Source organism: Esox lucius, chromosome 20 (assembly GCF_011004845.1).
Source record: "Esox lucius isolate fEsoLuc1 chromosome 20, fEsoLuc1.pri, whole genome shotgun sequence".
Classification (NCBI taxonomy): Eukaryota; Metazoa; Chordata; class Actinopteri; order Esociformes; family Esocidae; genus Esox; species Esox lucius.
This window is the reverse complement of record NC_047588.1, coordinates 1044292-1059267: the sequence shown is the minus strand read 5'-3', so window position 1 is coordinate 1059267 and position 14976 is coordinate 1044292. Positions and strand designations below refer to the sequence as shown.

The 14976-nt window shown below is 38.4% G+C and overlaps 1 protein-coding gene across 10 annotated transcripts in view; it reads left to right on the top strand.

Annotated features, from left to right (window-relative positions):
• The window catches only part of tcea3 (transcription elongation factor A (SII), 3), a 33713-nt gene extending 18877 nt beyond the window's left edge, over positions 1-14836 (top strand). For 4 of the 10 annotated variants that reach the window (XM_034288946.1, XM_010867463.4, XM_034288948.1 and 1 more), the window contains 15 exons: positions 3941-4045; positions 4402-4503; positions 4630-4746; positions 4948-5016; positions 5292-5366; positions 5602-5706; positions 6014-6079; positions 8491-8553; positions 8739-8813; positions 9196-9356; positions 9588-9644; positions 13467-13621; positions 13881-14027; positions 14443-14514; positions 14671-14836. In XM_034288946.1, the coding sequence (XP_034144837.1) occupies positions 3941-4045; positions 4402-4503; positions 4630-4746; positions 4948-5016; positions 5292-5366; positions 5602-5706; positions 6014-6079; positions 8491-8553; positions 8739-8813; positions 9196-9356; positions 9588-9644; positions 13467-13621; positions 13881-14027; positions 14443-14514; positions 14671-14679 (1378 nt within the window). In that variant the 3' untranslated portion in view covers positions 14680-14836. Of the gene's footprint in view, positions 1-3940; positions 4046-4401; positions 4504-4629; positions 4747-4947; positions 5017-5291; positions 5367-5601; positions 5707-6013; positions 6080-8490; positions 8554-8738; positions 8814-9195; positions 9357-9587; positions 9645-12331; positions 12389-13466; positions 13622-13880; positions 14028-14442; positions 14515-14670 lie in introns of those variants that run through there. The other 6 variants (XM_010867465.4, XM_010867466.4, XM_034288949.1 and 3 more) reach the window with 3 other exon arrangements.
• The last annotated feature ends 140 nt before the right edge of the window (positions 14837-14976 follow it).

Sequence of the window (14976 nt, the reverse complement as noted above, 5' to 3'; positions counted from 1 at the left end):
TAAGTGGCGCCAAGCAAATGAAACGTGAAAGATAATTTTTCTGCATTTGCTTCTAATTAATACAGGCAGGAACAAAACACCACATTGGCATGATTAACCTTGGTACATGTATGTTCTAAAACATGTTTTAATCTTCTAAAAGTTTTGATGCATTCTCCGACCGCCATCTTGTTAAGCATGTGATATCTTCAGGGCTGCTTGAAAGTATGTGTACCCTACAGGGATGTGCAATATTTTTTATATAAAATACTTAAATAAACATATTAATTCCTTATCCAAACCCCAATTCATAATTAAAACGTTCCAAATAAAGGACACAAACAAAAACATATGACATATATTCATTCTTTATTTAACAAAAGTGTGAACCCCTTTATGCAATAGCTTTTGGCACCTCCACAAGCAGCAATAACTTTGAGTAAACATCTCCTATAGCCTCTAATCAGCTTGGACATATTTTTTAAGGAATTTTTTACCTCCTTACAGAACAACGTTAATTGAGTGAGCTTTGAAGGGTGTCTGGCATGTACAGTACGGTCTGCTTCAGGTCCTGCTACAGCATATCGATGGGGTTACGGTCAGGACTATGACTTGGCCAGTCCAAAACACAAATAATCTCTGGTGAGCCATTATTTGGTAGATTTGCTTCAATGCTTTGGGTTTTTGTCTTGTTGGAAGATACATTTTCTGGTCAAGAATCTCCTATAATACCTCAGAATTCATGGTTTCCTTGATGATGTGCAGTTGACCAGGTCCAGGAGAAGAAAAGCAGCCCTGATCTCACCACCATGCTTGACTGTTAGGATAAGGTTCTTTTGGTGGTAGGCCATGTTGGGGTTTTGCCAAATATAGCAGTTTTGACAGGGGCCAAATGTCAATTTCGTACTGTCCAGAGAGTGGACCTCCAGAAACATTCAGGTTTGTCCAGGTTTTATCCGGCGAAGTTAAGATGGTTCTTTTTTGACAGCAGAGGTTTCTTCCTAACAACCCCCCCATGAATGACATTTCAATGAAGTGTTTTTCTTATTGTTGAAGCACGCAGAGTAACCTGAGATGCAGCAATGGAGATCATTTATCTGATTAATATTGTTTCTTGTGGCTCTTTTGGATATTTTGGAAGGGTGTCCACATCTATGCTGAGTTGCTGTCCTGTAAAATGATCTCCATTTGTAAATGACTTGCCGCACAGTGGATTGATGGATCTCAAACCATTTTGAGAGGGTTGTATAACCTTTCCCAGTTTGATGTGTTCTCACTACCCTCTTCCTGATGTCCTCTGAGATCTCCGTTTTGGAATAGTGTTTTGCATTAATCTCTATTAGTCACACCAGACTGACTAGATTTCTTGTCTCCATTTTTCAAGTCCAGCCCAAATTCTTTTATTGCTTTTTAATTATCAACATACAAAGTAAGAAGAAGTAAATTCTACAACAAAATTCTAATTTATAAATAATTCTGTTGTGAAGATCTTGTGTATTTATGACCCAAATGTATCATTGCAAACATTTGTAATTAGTACATTAAGTATCTATGATGAAATTCTCCTATAACAGGTTCCAGAGTTATGGCAAGGTAATTTTTGTGAAAAAAAGATCTCCACAAGATTCACTGTATACCACTTCCTTTTTATGGCTTATGTATGTATGGCTGCCACTCAAACTAACTAATTTGTCTATGATGACAAGTTTTGTTGTTTTGGTTCTTTAATCCAGAGGGTTCACAGTTTATGGATTTAAATACCTTGAAATTAAAGCTGACAATCTGCACTTTAACCTCATAGCCATTGTTTATTTAAAATCCAATGTGCTGGAGTACCAAGCCAAAACAAAAAAATGTGTCACTGTTCAAATACCTATGGGCTGCACTGTATGTAACTGCTGATAGGAGCAGCAGTATTAATTCTGAGTACAGAAACATTATCTGCAAAATACAGTCAACTGACTCCAGTACAGCAAAACATACAACCCTAGCAACTAGGGAGATTTTCAAGCCAAAAAGTGAAATACTTATATCAAATTAAACATGTCTTTCATTTGCTGAAGAGTTAACACCAACACTTACAATTAAAATGGTTGCAGTCCAGGCCAGGAAGAGCATTACTAGAGATATACAAATTGTTTGCAGGCAGTTATTGCATGCTAAGTATATGCAACCAAATACAAAACACAACGGACAAATTTAGATAATATATGAATCGTTGGCCTAGTAATCAAAAAAGTGCTGACATTACAAAATTGCGAAACCAATACATACACAAATACAAAAAAAAAAGCAGTATATACCTTAACAGTAATTCTTTGATTTTAAAGAGCCAAAAAAGGAATAATTGCTATAATGCTATGGATCTGATATTGAAAGATTTTGAGGTGTATTGCACACTAACCTTGTTTAACTGACTTGCTCATACATCACTGACTCATTCAGCACCCATTTCATCTTCCACCTGCTGGCTAAGATCTCTATTTTAAATCATTATAGAGCAGTATGTAAACAGGAATGCAAGTCTATACAGATACATATTTTTTTAATGCTGGTTTAAAGCTTATTCCCTGATATTCTACAAAATGTGCCTTGTGTTATGTGTATTCATATTATACCAGAGTCTGAATCTCAACTAAGTTCCCCCTAACAATGGTCTTGGGTACTGTATAGAAACCTACAACTACCACAAGCCCCCTATAGCTAAGCTTACTTTTTGCTGGACCGCGTAAGCGGAGCCGGCCAAGAAGAGTGAATGTCTCTTACTGACTGAGTGAGTACCCCTTGTTAAATAGCTTAGTGGTCAGAGAAGTGAACTATTGGTCCCGAGTTCGTATCTCCTCGCAGGCGAAGCGAATTGCGCGTTATGAATGATTCCGTATAGATGAAAACTTTGCTGGCTAAAACCGTTAGTATCTACATTATAGTAAGCCTGAAATATAACAGTTTACGGTTATTGCGACTGTTTCTGATTTCTTTCGAGGTACGCATCCGTGCATGCGTTTTAGGTCAGGATAGACAAACAGATTTGCTTGCTTAACATAAAGTATTTACGTTATAGTAAGCCTTAACTGAAACTCTATACGGTATATTGCTACTGTTTCTGGCATGGAAAAGTTTATCTTCAGTCTCACTAGCAATTGCTCAATTCTTATGATTATTCCTAGGAAGTTAGTAGATACTAGTTAGCCTTTTACTGGCTAATAAGTTAAAACAGCCAGTGGCAAAAGCAATACAGTTCATAGACGCTATGATGGAGGTAAACTTAATAAGAAACGTTAGTCAGTTTAACACAATCCTCAATGGAGCGACTGTTGAGACGTGTAATGCCATGGTGTAGCGGTTAAAGACAGTGCCTCTCATGTGGAAGACCTAAGTTCGACTTTCAATTGTAAGACTTTCTATTGTGGGCCTGCTGAACTAGGCTTGCCTGGTTTCTTGTTCTGAGAAGTATGTAGTATTGGGATTAAGATGGCCTAGGACCAGAAATTGTATCTGGCATTTCTAACCATATTCATTCCTTGAGGACACAAGGAAATGGTACCCTTATTATTAGCCAGGCGAAATGTAAAATTTAACAAAGAAATGAAAACTAGTTAGACAGGCCCACGCCAACTATATATATATATATTTTTTATATTGTATAAATGTTGCTATGATGGGTTTGAATAAATCCCAGCCTAGCCTACAGAAAAGTTATACTACAATATTTCACATGGATCATTGACTGGCCTGCCAGTGTTCAATGATATGTTAAGCACAATTAGGCCTACTTGTTAGTAGGATCGATTATGTAATTCTTTAATAATAATTTAATAACGATTTGAGTGCTTCAGCCCACCCACATGGCTGCCACAATAACTAATAACTGGCTTCTCCACTGCTGTCATGCATGCTTTCGTCAATTATTCAAAGTGTACTAGTTGTATTAGAAATCATGACAACTCTGACTGCATTTTAGAATTCTACTCACAAGAGATTCTTCAGGCTCTGTGTCTCCTACTTGTCCTCCCCCTCATCACACGCCTCCATCTAGACGTCACTCAGTGGAAGTACAGAAAGAGAGGTCAGAGGGCATGCTCTTTATGAGTAGAGTTGTGTATTATGATCCATAGTTTTCATTTCATTTCATTTATTTTATTTATAAAGCACAAATAAACACTACTTCCGTAGACCAATGTGCTGTACAGAGACAACTGCAGATAACAAACATGATCCATAGTTTGTTTGAAACAGAGGAAGATGATATGATCTGACGTGGTAATCTCGTTTAATCACAATTGCAGCATTTATACATAGGTCAACTGTGTAAATAGCATTGTCTCTTTGTGCATTTGTGACAACTTGTCTGTGGTATGTCGAAAATTACAGACACTTTCTGAATTAGCTATTTATCATTTAGTCTGTCTGTTTTTCATTCAGGAACAAAGCTCTTCCTGATCCTAATGCCCCACTACCTCCTCTTCCTCTTCATCTTCATCCTATTCTACCTAAGCCCACTGCAGCAGAGATCAAGAAGGAGAGGTTAGTGTCAGCTTCTCTTTTCATGTCATAAACTATATTTATTTCATGAGTGTGCTGTTATACTATTGATGGCAAAAGCAATGTTGAATAGTAGTGATCTTGTTAAAAAATATATTTTTAATTTAGAAAAGAACCTACAAAGGTTAGAAAAGAGCCTCCAGAACACAATGCTCCTTTTGCTCCAGCCCCTCTCCACCTCCATCCTACTCTCATGAAGCACCTGTCAATGGAAGAAAAGGAGAGGTCAGGGTCCTTGGGATTCCATTGCATGTTGCATGGGTTTTGTATAGTCACTTTTAGTCTTAGCAATGCTTTCCCTTGGTGACACTGTTGAACAACTCCGACTAATTCACTAAATAGATTTTATATTTCTATAATAAGCATTTTTGTCGCTTTTACTTGTGAAGTTGACACATTTCACTTTCTTTGCTGTTTGCTACCCAGAAAAGTGGCATCAGATTCCAAATTATATTCTCTGAAGAGGATGTCATCTGAACATGTCAAAAAGGACAGGTCTGGGATCTGTAAATCATAATACCTCATTTATTTTTGGCGCCACTGTTTAAGGCTTGTGTTCAGTGCTGAACTGTGTAAGCTATTTTAGTACATTTTCAGAACGACATGATAAATATAACTGATGGTAATTTATTAGTTCCTGTTATCCAACAGTCAGTTAATAGTAACTGTTATATTTATCATGTCACTCACGGTGAATGCTCATGACAAAGGTTATGTAATTTATTAAATTAAATGAGTATTTTTAGCTCTAAATCGTTTTCCTTTTGCAGAAAAGACACATCAGATAGGAAAGTGCCCAAAAGACCTGTTGATGCCAAAAAAGAAAGGTTTGCCATAACGCGCAGGTGCATGCTAAATTATACACTGCATGCAGACCAAGTCAAATATTTTATGATATCAGAGATTTGTTGCTTAACCCTTTAATCTGGAAATGTGTACATATTCATGTTTTTTAATCTTGTCTACCCTCTGCTGGCAATGCAGACAGATCAAGAAGGCCTACTCCCTGAATGCTAAATGGTTTTTGCTGAACGGCCATGACTGCCTTTGTCAACTTACATAAGAATATTGCTGTTACAGAAAGGACTCATCAGATTCCAAACCAAAGCCTGCTAAAAAGTCAAGTCTGGACGTGTCTGTTTCCAAACCAAAGCATCTTAAAAGTCTGGATTGCAAGAATGGCAGGTCTGCATAAGCAAGATCATTATGTACACGATAACTTGTGATTTTCTTATTCCTTTCTCTGTGAACACATTAAAAGGTTTAACATCCATATTAAATACATCCGTAATAAACAAGGTATATGAAAGCTATAAAAAATTTACTTTAGAATTTTCACGAAATTCATTGTTTCTCATCACCTTCAAGCCTGCAATATCTAAAATATAAAAACATTTAAAAAATGTACTAACAATTTTGTCCTCCCACAAATTTTACAGACTGAAATATGATATTGTAACAAGGTTTTCCCTTTGAAATTCTGTTGTTGTAGGAAGGACACTGATTCCAAGCCCAGTCATCCAGTGAAACAGCATTCAAGTGACTCCAAATCAGACAGGTACCTTACTGCCTGTCATTAGGTTTCCCTAATCTGACAGTCACTTCTCTAGTCATTAATGCTATATACCATGCACTACCTAGGGCAACATACAGCCTTTTAACATCTGTTTTAATTGGGGAAAACGTTTAACCATTTAGACAAAATACAGTCATGTGAAATAGTAAATACACCTCCTTGAAAGTTTTTTTCTTCATAGTTGGACATGTAATCTTCACTTAGCACTATTGACAGATAAATGAAACCTAATTTAACCTAACAAAGTACACTGAAGGATTATACTTTGCAATCATTTATTCATCAAAAATCAACAGAAATGCCATTTGTTAGTGCTGAGAAACAGCCCAACCTTCAATAGCTGGTGTTTGAATTTGTTCCCACTGTCCTTTACAGTTCTGCTTCATCTGTGTGATATTCAGATAATTTCCCAGATAATTTCAGTACAATTGAGATCTGGCCTTTAACTCTGCCATTCCATATCCATCAATTTCTTCAGGTGTAGCTTTTTGATATATTATTTCCTCAGATTATCCTTATGAATTATCTGATACAATATGGAATATCATGTCTGAGGATTTTGTACTGGCTAAGATCAGGACAGGACAGACTGACCCTAGTCCCCTGGCACAGTAATATAGCAGCGTAAAACTAGGGGCTGAGACAGGGGTGTCCAGAGACACTGTGGCCCCTAAGGTAACCTCGTACAGGGCCAACCAGGCAGGAAGTAACTCCAACCACTTTGCAAAGCATCAGACTAAAAAAGATGCCAACAAACCACAACCACCTTGAAAGAGGGGCAAGTATGGCCAAAGAATTCACTCCCATTGCATGACAACAGCAAGGGGGAACAAGAGTAAGCCAGTAACTCCACCTTTGAATGGAATTGGAGAGAGGACATCCCAGTGGAGATGAGAACCTGCCAAGCAAAGACCGTAAGGTTGGCTTATAAATCCAGTGCCTTTCTGTTCACCTTCACACACCTTGGCCAGACTACATTTAATCATAGAACTTGCAGAGGAGATGAGTCTGTAGTAGAGTCTGTGTCTCTTACTTTAAATGGCAAATCATACCACATTAGTGGAACTCTGTGGGAGAAAGCCCTGCCTCCAGCTGTTTGTTTAGAAATTCTAGGTACAACAAGGAGGCTAGCATCTTGTGATCTTCCCGTACATATAGGTATGTATGGCTGGACCAATTCAGAGAGGTAAGTAGGAGCATGTCCATGTAGCGCTTTAGCCTCAACAGGCAGACAGTGTAAAGAGGCTAATAATAGAATATTGGGGTAGTTTCTTTCCGTTCTAGTTAGGAATCTAATTTAAGTTTATTTATTATCATAAGACAATGGATGGGAGTCCCAGTGTGAAAGATTTATGAAAAAAGTGTGATGAAGTCAGGAGTGACATGTTGGTCAATTGATAAATATGGTATTTGACCAAGTTCGTTTTTAATAAGTGAAATCAAATATAAATTGCCAGGTGGCCAAGTAGATAACAGCGAGCAGCATATGGCACGTCCAAACATTCCAGGAGGTGAACTTACTTTTTCAGATGACTGTAAATACTGCAAATACTGTACTCACCACTTTACTGTTTTTACCTTTGTCATTATTCACATTATTATTTCTATTAGTATTGTTTCTGTACTGGCAACTAAATTTGTTTAATGGTCAATACCTTGTGTATCCGGTTCATATCAAATGTGAATCTTCAAACAGTATGGTGTTGTCACAATGTTTACTAGTAGCGTATTCCTTTTCATACAGAAAATTAAGCAGCATACATGTTTACAAGTGGACAAGCCTTTCTGTGATATCTGATCACTGATCCCTATGGAAAATGCATCCTATACTTTCTGCAAAAGGTGGTCAAAATGTGTTTAGTTGTGTTTACAGCCATGGATATTCTGCTTGTATTAAAAGTCTACTCACCCATATAAAAATGCAACCTTTGTTTGTGGAAAGGCTGACATAAAGAACAATCATGAGACCATTTACCATATTTAGTAATGTAACCAACAATATTGATACCAACCAAGTGACAGACAAATTGATCATTTATTAGAAAAATTATAATAAAAAATAAAGAACTGCCATAGCCTTTAACACATAACTGCACACCCTTTTTTAATGGGGGTTGTAAGTGTTCAAAGAATAACATTCCAAGTCATGTACAAAGGGAATTCCAAGTCATCATCTGAGATCAGTTTGTTTGCATAACGTAGAGATAGCAAAAAACATTTACAGGATCTTGTTGCTGCAAAGTGCAAATCAGGAGAGGGTTATAAAATAATTGTATGCATTATGGAACACTGCGAAGATAGTTATTAAGAGGAGGCAAAATGACCCCACTGTGACATTGCAAAGCTCAGAAAGTACCTTCAAAACTGATCAAATTATATACTGCTGTCTTTAGAAGGAACTCTATGGATTTCAAAACTACAAGCTTGCCATCAGCTATGAAGCTCACAAGCGAGAGGTAAGAGGAGCCTATTTTTAATACATTAGGTTTATTAATCTGACCTCTGACACCCTCTGGTGGCATTTTCTTAATGGTGCAACATAGGCTATGTTAAGGTCTTTGTACTTATTTCAGTGTTTTGGACAGAGTAAAGACAATCTTACATAAATTATTTGCTTTATTGGTTTCTGTATTTGTTTCAGTGGAGAGTCTCATGATTCCAACCCCTCTCATCCTGGCCCACCGCAGAGAATGCCCTCAATGGACAGCTTTGATCGGTATGTACACTGTATATATATATGTATATGTATATATGTTTAAAACAATAAATAATGTAACCTTTATTTAAACAGGATAGGCTCATTGAAATTAAAAATCTATTGTCCAAAAGCTTCCTGGGCAAGAATAGGCAGCCGTAAGACGGAACATAAAATGTTTCAGAATACAATACAACAAATCCAAGTACAAGTATAATCAATACAACCATAAGACAATTACACCATTGCTGAAGCTTGGAACACCTTTCAAAATCATTTTAAACTACAAGATCTTGTCTCTCATAGCATTTTTAAATCATTGATGATGAACTTGGAATCTGATTCCCTTACTTACCAAGCTCTCGATTGACGTATATGTGTCTGGTTGATGTACAATGACCAGGAGAGGGAAACCAGAGACGCCAAAGACCCCAACCACCCCCACCAGCCCCATGTCCCCCTCTTTCAGCTCAGGGGGGGGTCCATTGTCCCCACGCCTGGCGACCGGTGAAACCATCCGGGACAAGTGCATTGAGATGCTGGCTGCTGCTCTACGCACAGATGGTAGGGTGAAGACCAGGCACAATCATTAATTTATTCATTAAATATTCTTGCAATTTGTGGACCCAAGGAATGGATCATCTTTTAAGAAGAAGGAAAACTCATACAATGCTCATTCATTCACAGGTGTATGACTAATATTCACACACTAAATAACTAATGATTACATTACAAGATGGCTTTGTAGATGGAAATGTTGAAATGTTATATGCAGTTTCTTTTTTATCTGCTCAGACAACTACAAAGAATTTGGGACAAATTGTGACTCCATGGCAGCAGAGATCGAAGATCATATCCTTCTAAAGCTGTTGTTCAGTAATTTAGACAATAACAAAAGGGTCTCCCCACCTGTGGTTTTGTAAAAAGCTAAGTCTGGAAAAATTTCCTTAATCTTACATTTATAGATAGAGCTATTAAAACAATGCTTCACTATTCAATATATAACAAATAATACCTAGGCTATACGTGTTTGAGCCCATTATTTAGAAAACTTTAAATAGAACAAAAACATGTTTTTTGGTTAGGATAGTTAAAATAAGGTCATAAGACTTCTTTAAGAATCATTAATATCATTCATATATATATCAAATCCAAAAATGTATATAACATTTATTTAGCATGTGGTTCTGAATTAAGTTGCTTTTAGTCTGCAGTGTGTTTAGAGACACAGCAGTAGGTCCTGAATGTTTGGCTTAGTTGGTATAGCGTGGTGCTTGCCATGACAGCGTAGTGGGTTTGATTCTAATTGAGATGCTTCATGTAATAAAAAAAACAATTGCAACCTGCAACTAAAATACTGTTAAAGTTTGTTTGTGCAACTCCAACCATACACAGTTTACTTTTTAGTAATTGTATCAGCCACCATATTAGTCGACTACTTTAATTTCAAATTGTGATGAAAGGGAAATTCCACTATAAAAACACTCAATCAATCAAATCAATCAAATGTATTTATAAAGCCCTTTTTACATCAGCAGTTGTCACAAAGAGCTTTTACAAAACACCCAGCCTTAAACCCCAAGGAGAAAACAACAGTAGTGTTGAATTTCAGCGGCTAGGAAAACCTCCTTAAAAAGGCAGACATTTTGGAAAAAACCTAGAGAGGAACCAGTCTCAGAGGGGTGACTAGTCATCTTCTGGCTGTGCCGGGTGAATATTAATATTAAGAGTACAAATTGTAATAATTAATAAATGCATGTGGGCTGAGTCCAGAGTCTATTTTAACCTAGTCAAGGTCGGAAGCATGACCAAATGGACAAGGACAGGGACAACACAGGGGGGCATCTGAAATCGCCAGGTATCATCTTGATATGCAGCACAACCAGGAGGACTTTGGGCAGGGACAGCAATGGGTCTTTCAAGCCTGGTACTCCGCAGGTGTGAGCAAAGACCTCATGTCCTCCTACGTTTTAAACGGCAGAAGACAGGAACATTTTGAAAATGCATTCATTAGATTAACAATGATTTATAGTGGAGAAGGAAACTGACCCTACTCCCCCAGCACAATAATATTGCAGGGTAAGACCATGGGGCTGAGACAGGGGGATCCAGTGACACTTTGGCTCTATCTGGGGGAGGCCCCGGACAGGGCCCAACAGGCAGGAAATCAATCCACCCACATTGCCAAGCATCAACCAACCATCAACTCACCAACCATGCTGTAGAGTTGAGTCTTTAGTAGACACTTGAAAGTTTGCACTGAATTTGCATTTCTAACCTTAATTGGCAAATCATTCCACAGTAGTGGAGCTCTATGAGAGAAGGCCCTGCCTCCGGTTGTTTGTTAAGAAATTCTAGGTACAATTAAAAGGCCTGCATCTTGCGATCGTAGGTTACATGTAGGTATGTATGGCTGGATCATTTCAGCGAGGTAAGTAGGAGCAAGTCCATGTATTATTTTATAGATTAACAATAAAACCTTAAAATCAGCCCTAACCCTAACAGGTAGCCAGTACTGGCTAGTACTGGAGTAAAGTGTTTTAAAAAAAATTTGTTCTCGTTAGGATTCTAGCAGCCTTGTGCAGCACTAATTGAAGTTTATTTATTGATTCATCAGGGTAACCGGAAAGAAGAGCATTGCAGTAATCTAATCTAGAAGTAACAAAAGAATGGATTCGTTTTTCTGCATCAGTTTTTGATCGAAAGTTTCTGATTTTTGCAATGTTTTGAAGATGAAAATAAGCAACTCTTGAGATATATGTTCATCAAAGGAGAGGTCAGGGTCGAGGGTAATGCCGAGGTTTCTTACAGTTTTTTTGGGATATGACCGTGCAGCCGTCGAGGTTCACATTGAGATCTGCCAACAAAGCTCTTTGTTTCTTAGGTCTTAAAACAAGCATTTCTGTTTTTCTTGAGATTAAAAGCAAGAAGTTCTCTGTCATCCACTTCCAAATATCTGAAACGCATGCTTCCAAAGTAGCTAATTTTGGGGCTTTTTCATGCTTCATCAAAATATATAACAGTGTGTCATCAGCGTAACATTGAAAATTTACATTGTGATTCCGGATTACATCGCCCAGAGGCACCATATACACTCACCTAAAGGATTATTAGGAACAACATACTAATACTGTGTTTGACCCCCTTTCGCCTTCAGAACTGCCTTAATTCTACGTGGCATTGATTCAACAAGGTGCTGAAAGCATTCTTTAGAAATGTTGGCCCATATTGATAGAATAGCATCTTGCAGTTGATGGAGATTTGTGGGATGGTGCATTATCCTGCTGGAAGTAGCCATCAGAGGATGGGTACATGGTGGTCATAAAGGGATGGACATGGTCAGAAACAATGCTCAGGTAGGCCGTGGCATTTAAACAATGCCCAATTGGCATTAAGGGACCTAAAGTGTGCCAAGAAAACATCCCCCACACCATTACACCACCACCACCAGCCTGCACAGTGGTAACAAGGCAAGATGGATACATGTTCTCATTCTGTTTACGCCAAATTCTGACTCTACCATCTGAATGTCTCAACAGAGATCGAGACTCATCAGACCAGACAACATTCTTCCAGTCTTCAACTGTCCAATTTTGGTGAGCTCGTGCAAATTTTAGCCTATTTTTCCTATTTGTAGTGGAGATGAGTGGTACCCGGTGGGGTCTTCTGCTGTTGTAGCCCATCCGCCTCAAGGTTGTGCGTGTTGTGGTTTCACAAATGTTTTGCTGCATACCTCATTTGTAACGAGTGGTTATTTCAGTCAAAGTTGCTCTTCTATCAGCTTGAATCAGTCGGCCCATTCTCCTCTGACCTCTAGCATCAACAAGGCATTTTCGCCCACAGGACTGCTGCATACTGGATGTTTTTCCCTTTTCACACCATTCTTTGTAAACCCTAGAAATCGTTGTGCGTGAAAATCCCAGTAACTGAGCAGATTGTGAAATACTCAGACCGGCCCGTCTGGCACCAACAACCATGCCACGCTCAAAATTGCTTAAATCACCTTTCTTTCCCATTCTGACATTCAGTTTGGTGTACAGGAGATTGTCTTGACCAGGACCACAGCCCTAAATGCATTGATGCAACTGCCAAGTGATTGGTTGATTAGATAATTGCATTAATGAGAAATCATTAATGAGAAATTGAACAGGTGTTCCTAATAATCCTTTAGGTGAGTGTATAGTGAGAACAATAGTGGGCCCAGAACCGAGCCTTGAGGAACACCAAAACATACCTTTGATTTGTCAGAGGATATGCCATCCACACATACAAACCGATATCTTTCAGATAAATAAGTTTTAACCAGGCTAGAGCATGTCCACGTAGCCTAATATGGGTTTCCAGTCTCTAAGAGAAGGGAGTGATCAATAGTGTCAAAAGCAGCACTAAGATCAAGAAGCAACAGGACGCATGCGGAACCTTTGTCTGAGGCCATTAGAAGGTAATTTGTTACCTTCACGAGTGCAGTCTCAGTACTACGATGGGGTCTGAAAAAGGACTGGAGCATTTCATAAATGTTATTTGTCTTCAGGAAGGCATTAAGTTGTTGGGAAACACATTTTTCTAAGATGGTTGAGAGGAACGGGAGGTTCGATATTTTAATACCATATTAATGGACATATGTAGGTAAATAAAACAGGGGTGAAATTTCTCTTTAACTCCCATCTGCTGCACATATTTACAAGGAGATGGGAGCCACAGACATGAAGTATAAAAACCGTGTGCGGAGCCGCATCAGCAATCTGAAAGACCCCAAAAACCCTGGGCTGCGGAGGAACGTCTTGGCGGGAGGCATTGAGCTGGGACACTTTGCCGTAATGTCTGCTGAGGTACATTTCTTGATAACCCAGAATGTAATTAGTGAAAGACTGTTTAGCTACTGTTTTAGCTTGACTCTATCCATCTCTGTCTCCCTCCCTTCCCTCCCTCTCATCTATCTCGCTTACTCTGTCTCTCTCTGTATTTCTCTCACTTATTCTCTTGAATCTTGATTTCTCTCTTACTCGGTTTACATTTTTCTCTCTGACTCTGTCTCTCTTTGACTCTGTCGTTCCTATTCCGTCTGTATTTCACTGTCTGTCTCTGTAGGAGATGGCCAGTGATGAGCTGAAACAACTGAGGAATCATCTGACTAAAGAGGCCATTAGGGAGCACCAGCTGTCCAAAACCAGTGGAACCATTTCTGACCTGTTTCAATGCAGCAAGTGCAAAAAAAAGAACTGCACCTACAACCAGGTAAACACACCATCATTGCATACACACCATACTCAGCTTATAACCATATATGTACTGTATTTAACTTCATCATATACATATGGCTCGCTACAGTCAAAACATACACTTCCATGTGCATTTTAGTAATTTAGCAGACGCTGTATTCCTGAGCAACATGCAGATGCATTTTAGGTTAAGTACCAGGCACAATAAAATAAATTATGTAGTATTCAAACCGGCCACTTCTTTGTCTAAATACTCGGCTATCTGCTTCCCCTGCTAGATACGTTAATATCAGTTTTGTGTGCTTTGCCAGTTGCAGTTAATTTCAAATGTAGTCACAGTCGAGACATCCTATGCCTTCTTATAAAAGCCACTTTGTATTTCTTCATCTGTATAAGGTCATTAAGCCTGGCTCTGTGTGTGTATTTTGTAGGTGCAGACCCGCAGTGCTGATGAGCCTATGACCACTTTTGTGCTGTGCAATGAGTGCGGGAATCGCTGGAAGGTGAGATGTTTCTTCTCAACATCACAGATTTACCTGTTCAAATGAAAGCCAATAGAATTACATAATGAACAGATCACATACAGTGGTGTCTCATGCGTAGGTGCACAGACTTCAGTATTCTCTTGTGTACTATTATTCTTTTGTTTTCTCCTCTAGTTTTGCTGATGTGGTCCAGCTTGGTTGACAAAGTGGCCAATTACATCCAACAATCAACAAGAATTTTTGCTAAGAGTGGGCAGGGGCCTTTAACATTTTCTAGAGTGATTTTATGGAAAATAATGTACTAAAATGAATACTAATGATTTATACATGATTTATTTTATTGATGCGTATGCCCATTGCATGTGCTTTTATTGGGAGTTGAATGTCACATCCAAGTTTACATCCATCAACTTCCATGCAACGGTATGCAGCTGCATTGCAAAACACTTGACTGTGTGAAGTTCTAGTGTCTTGACATCT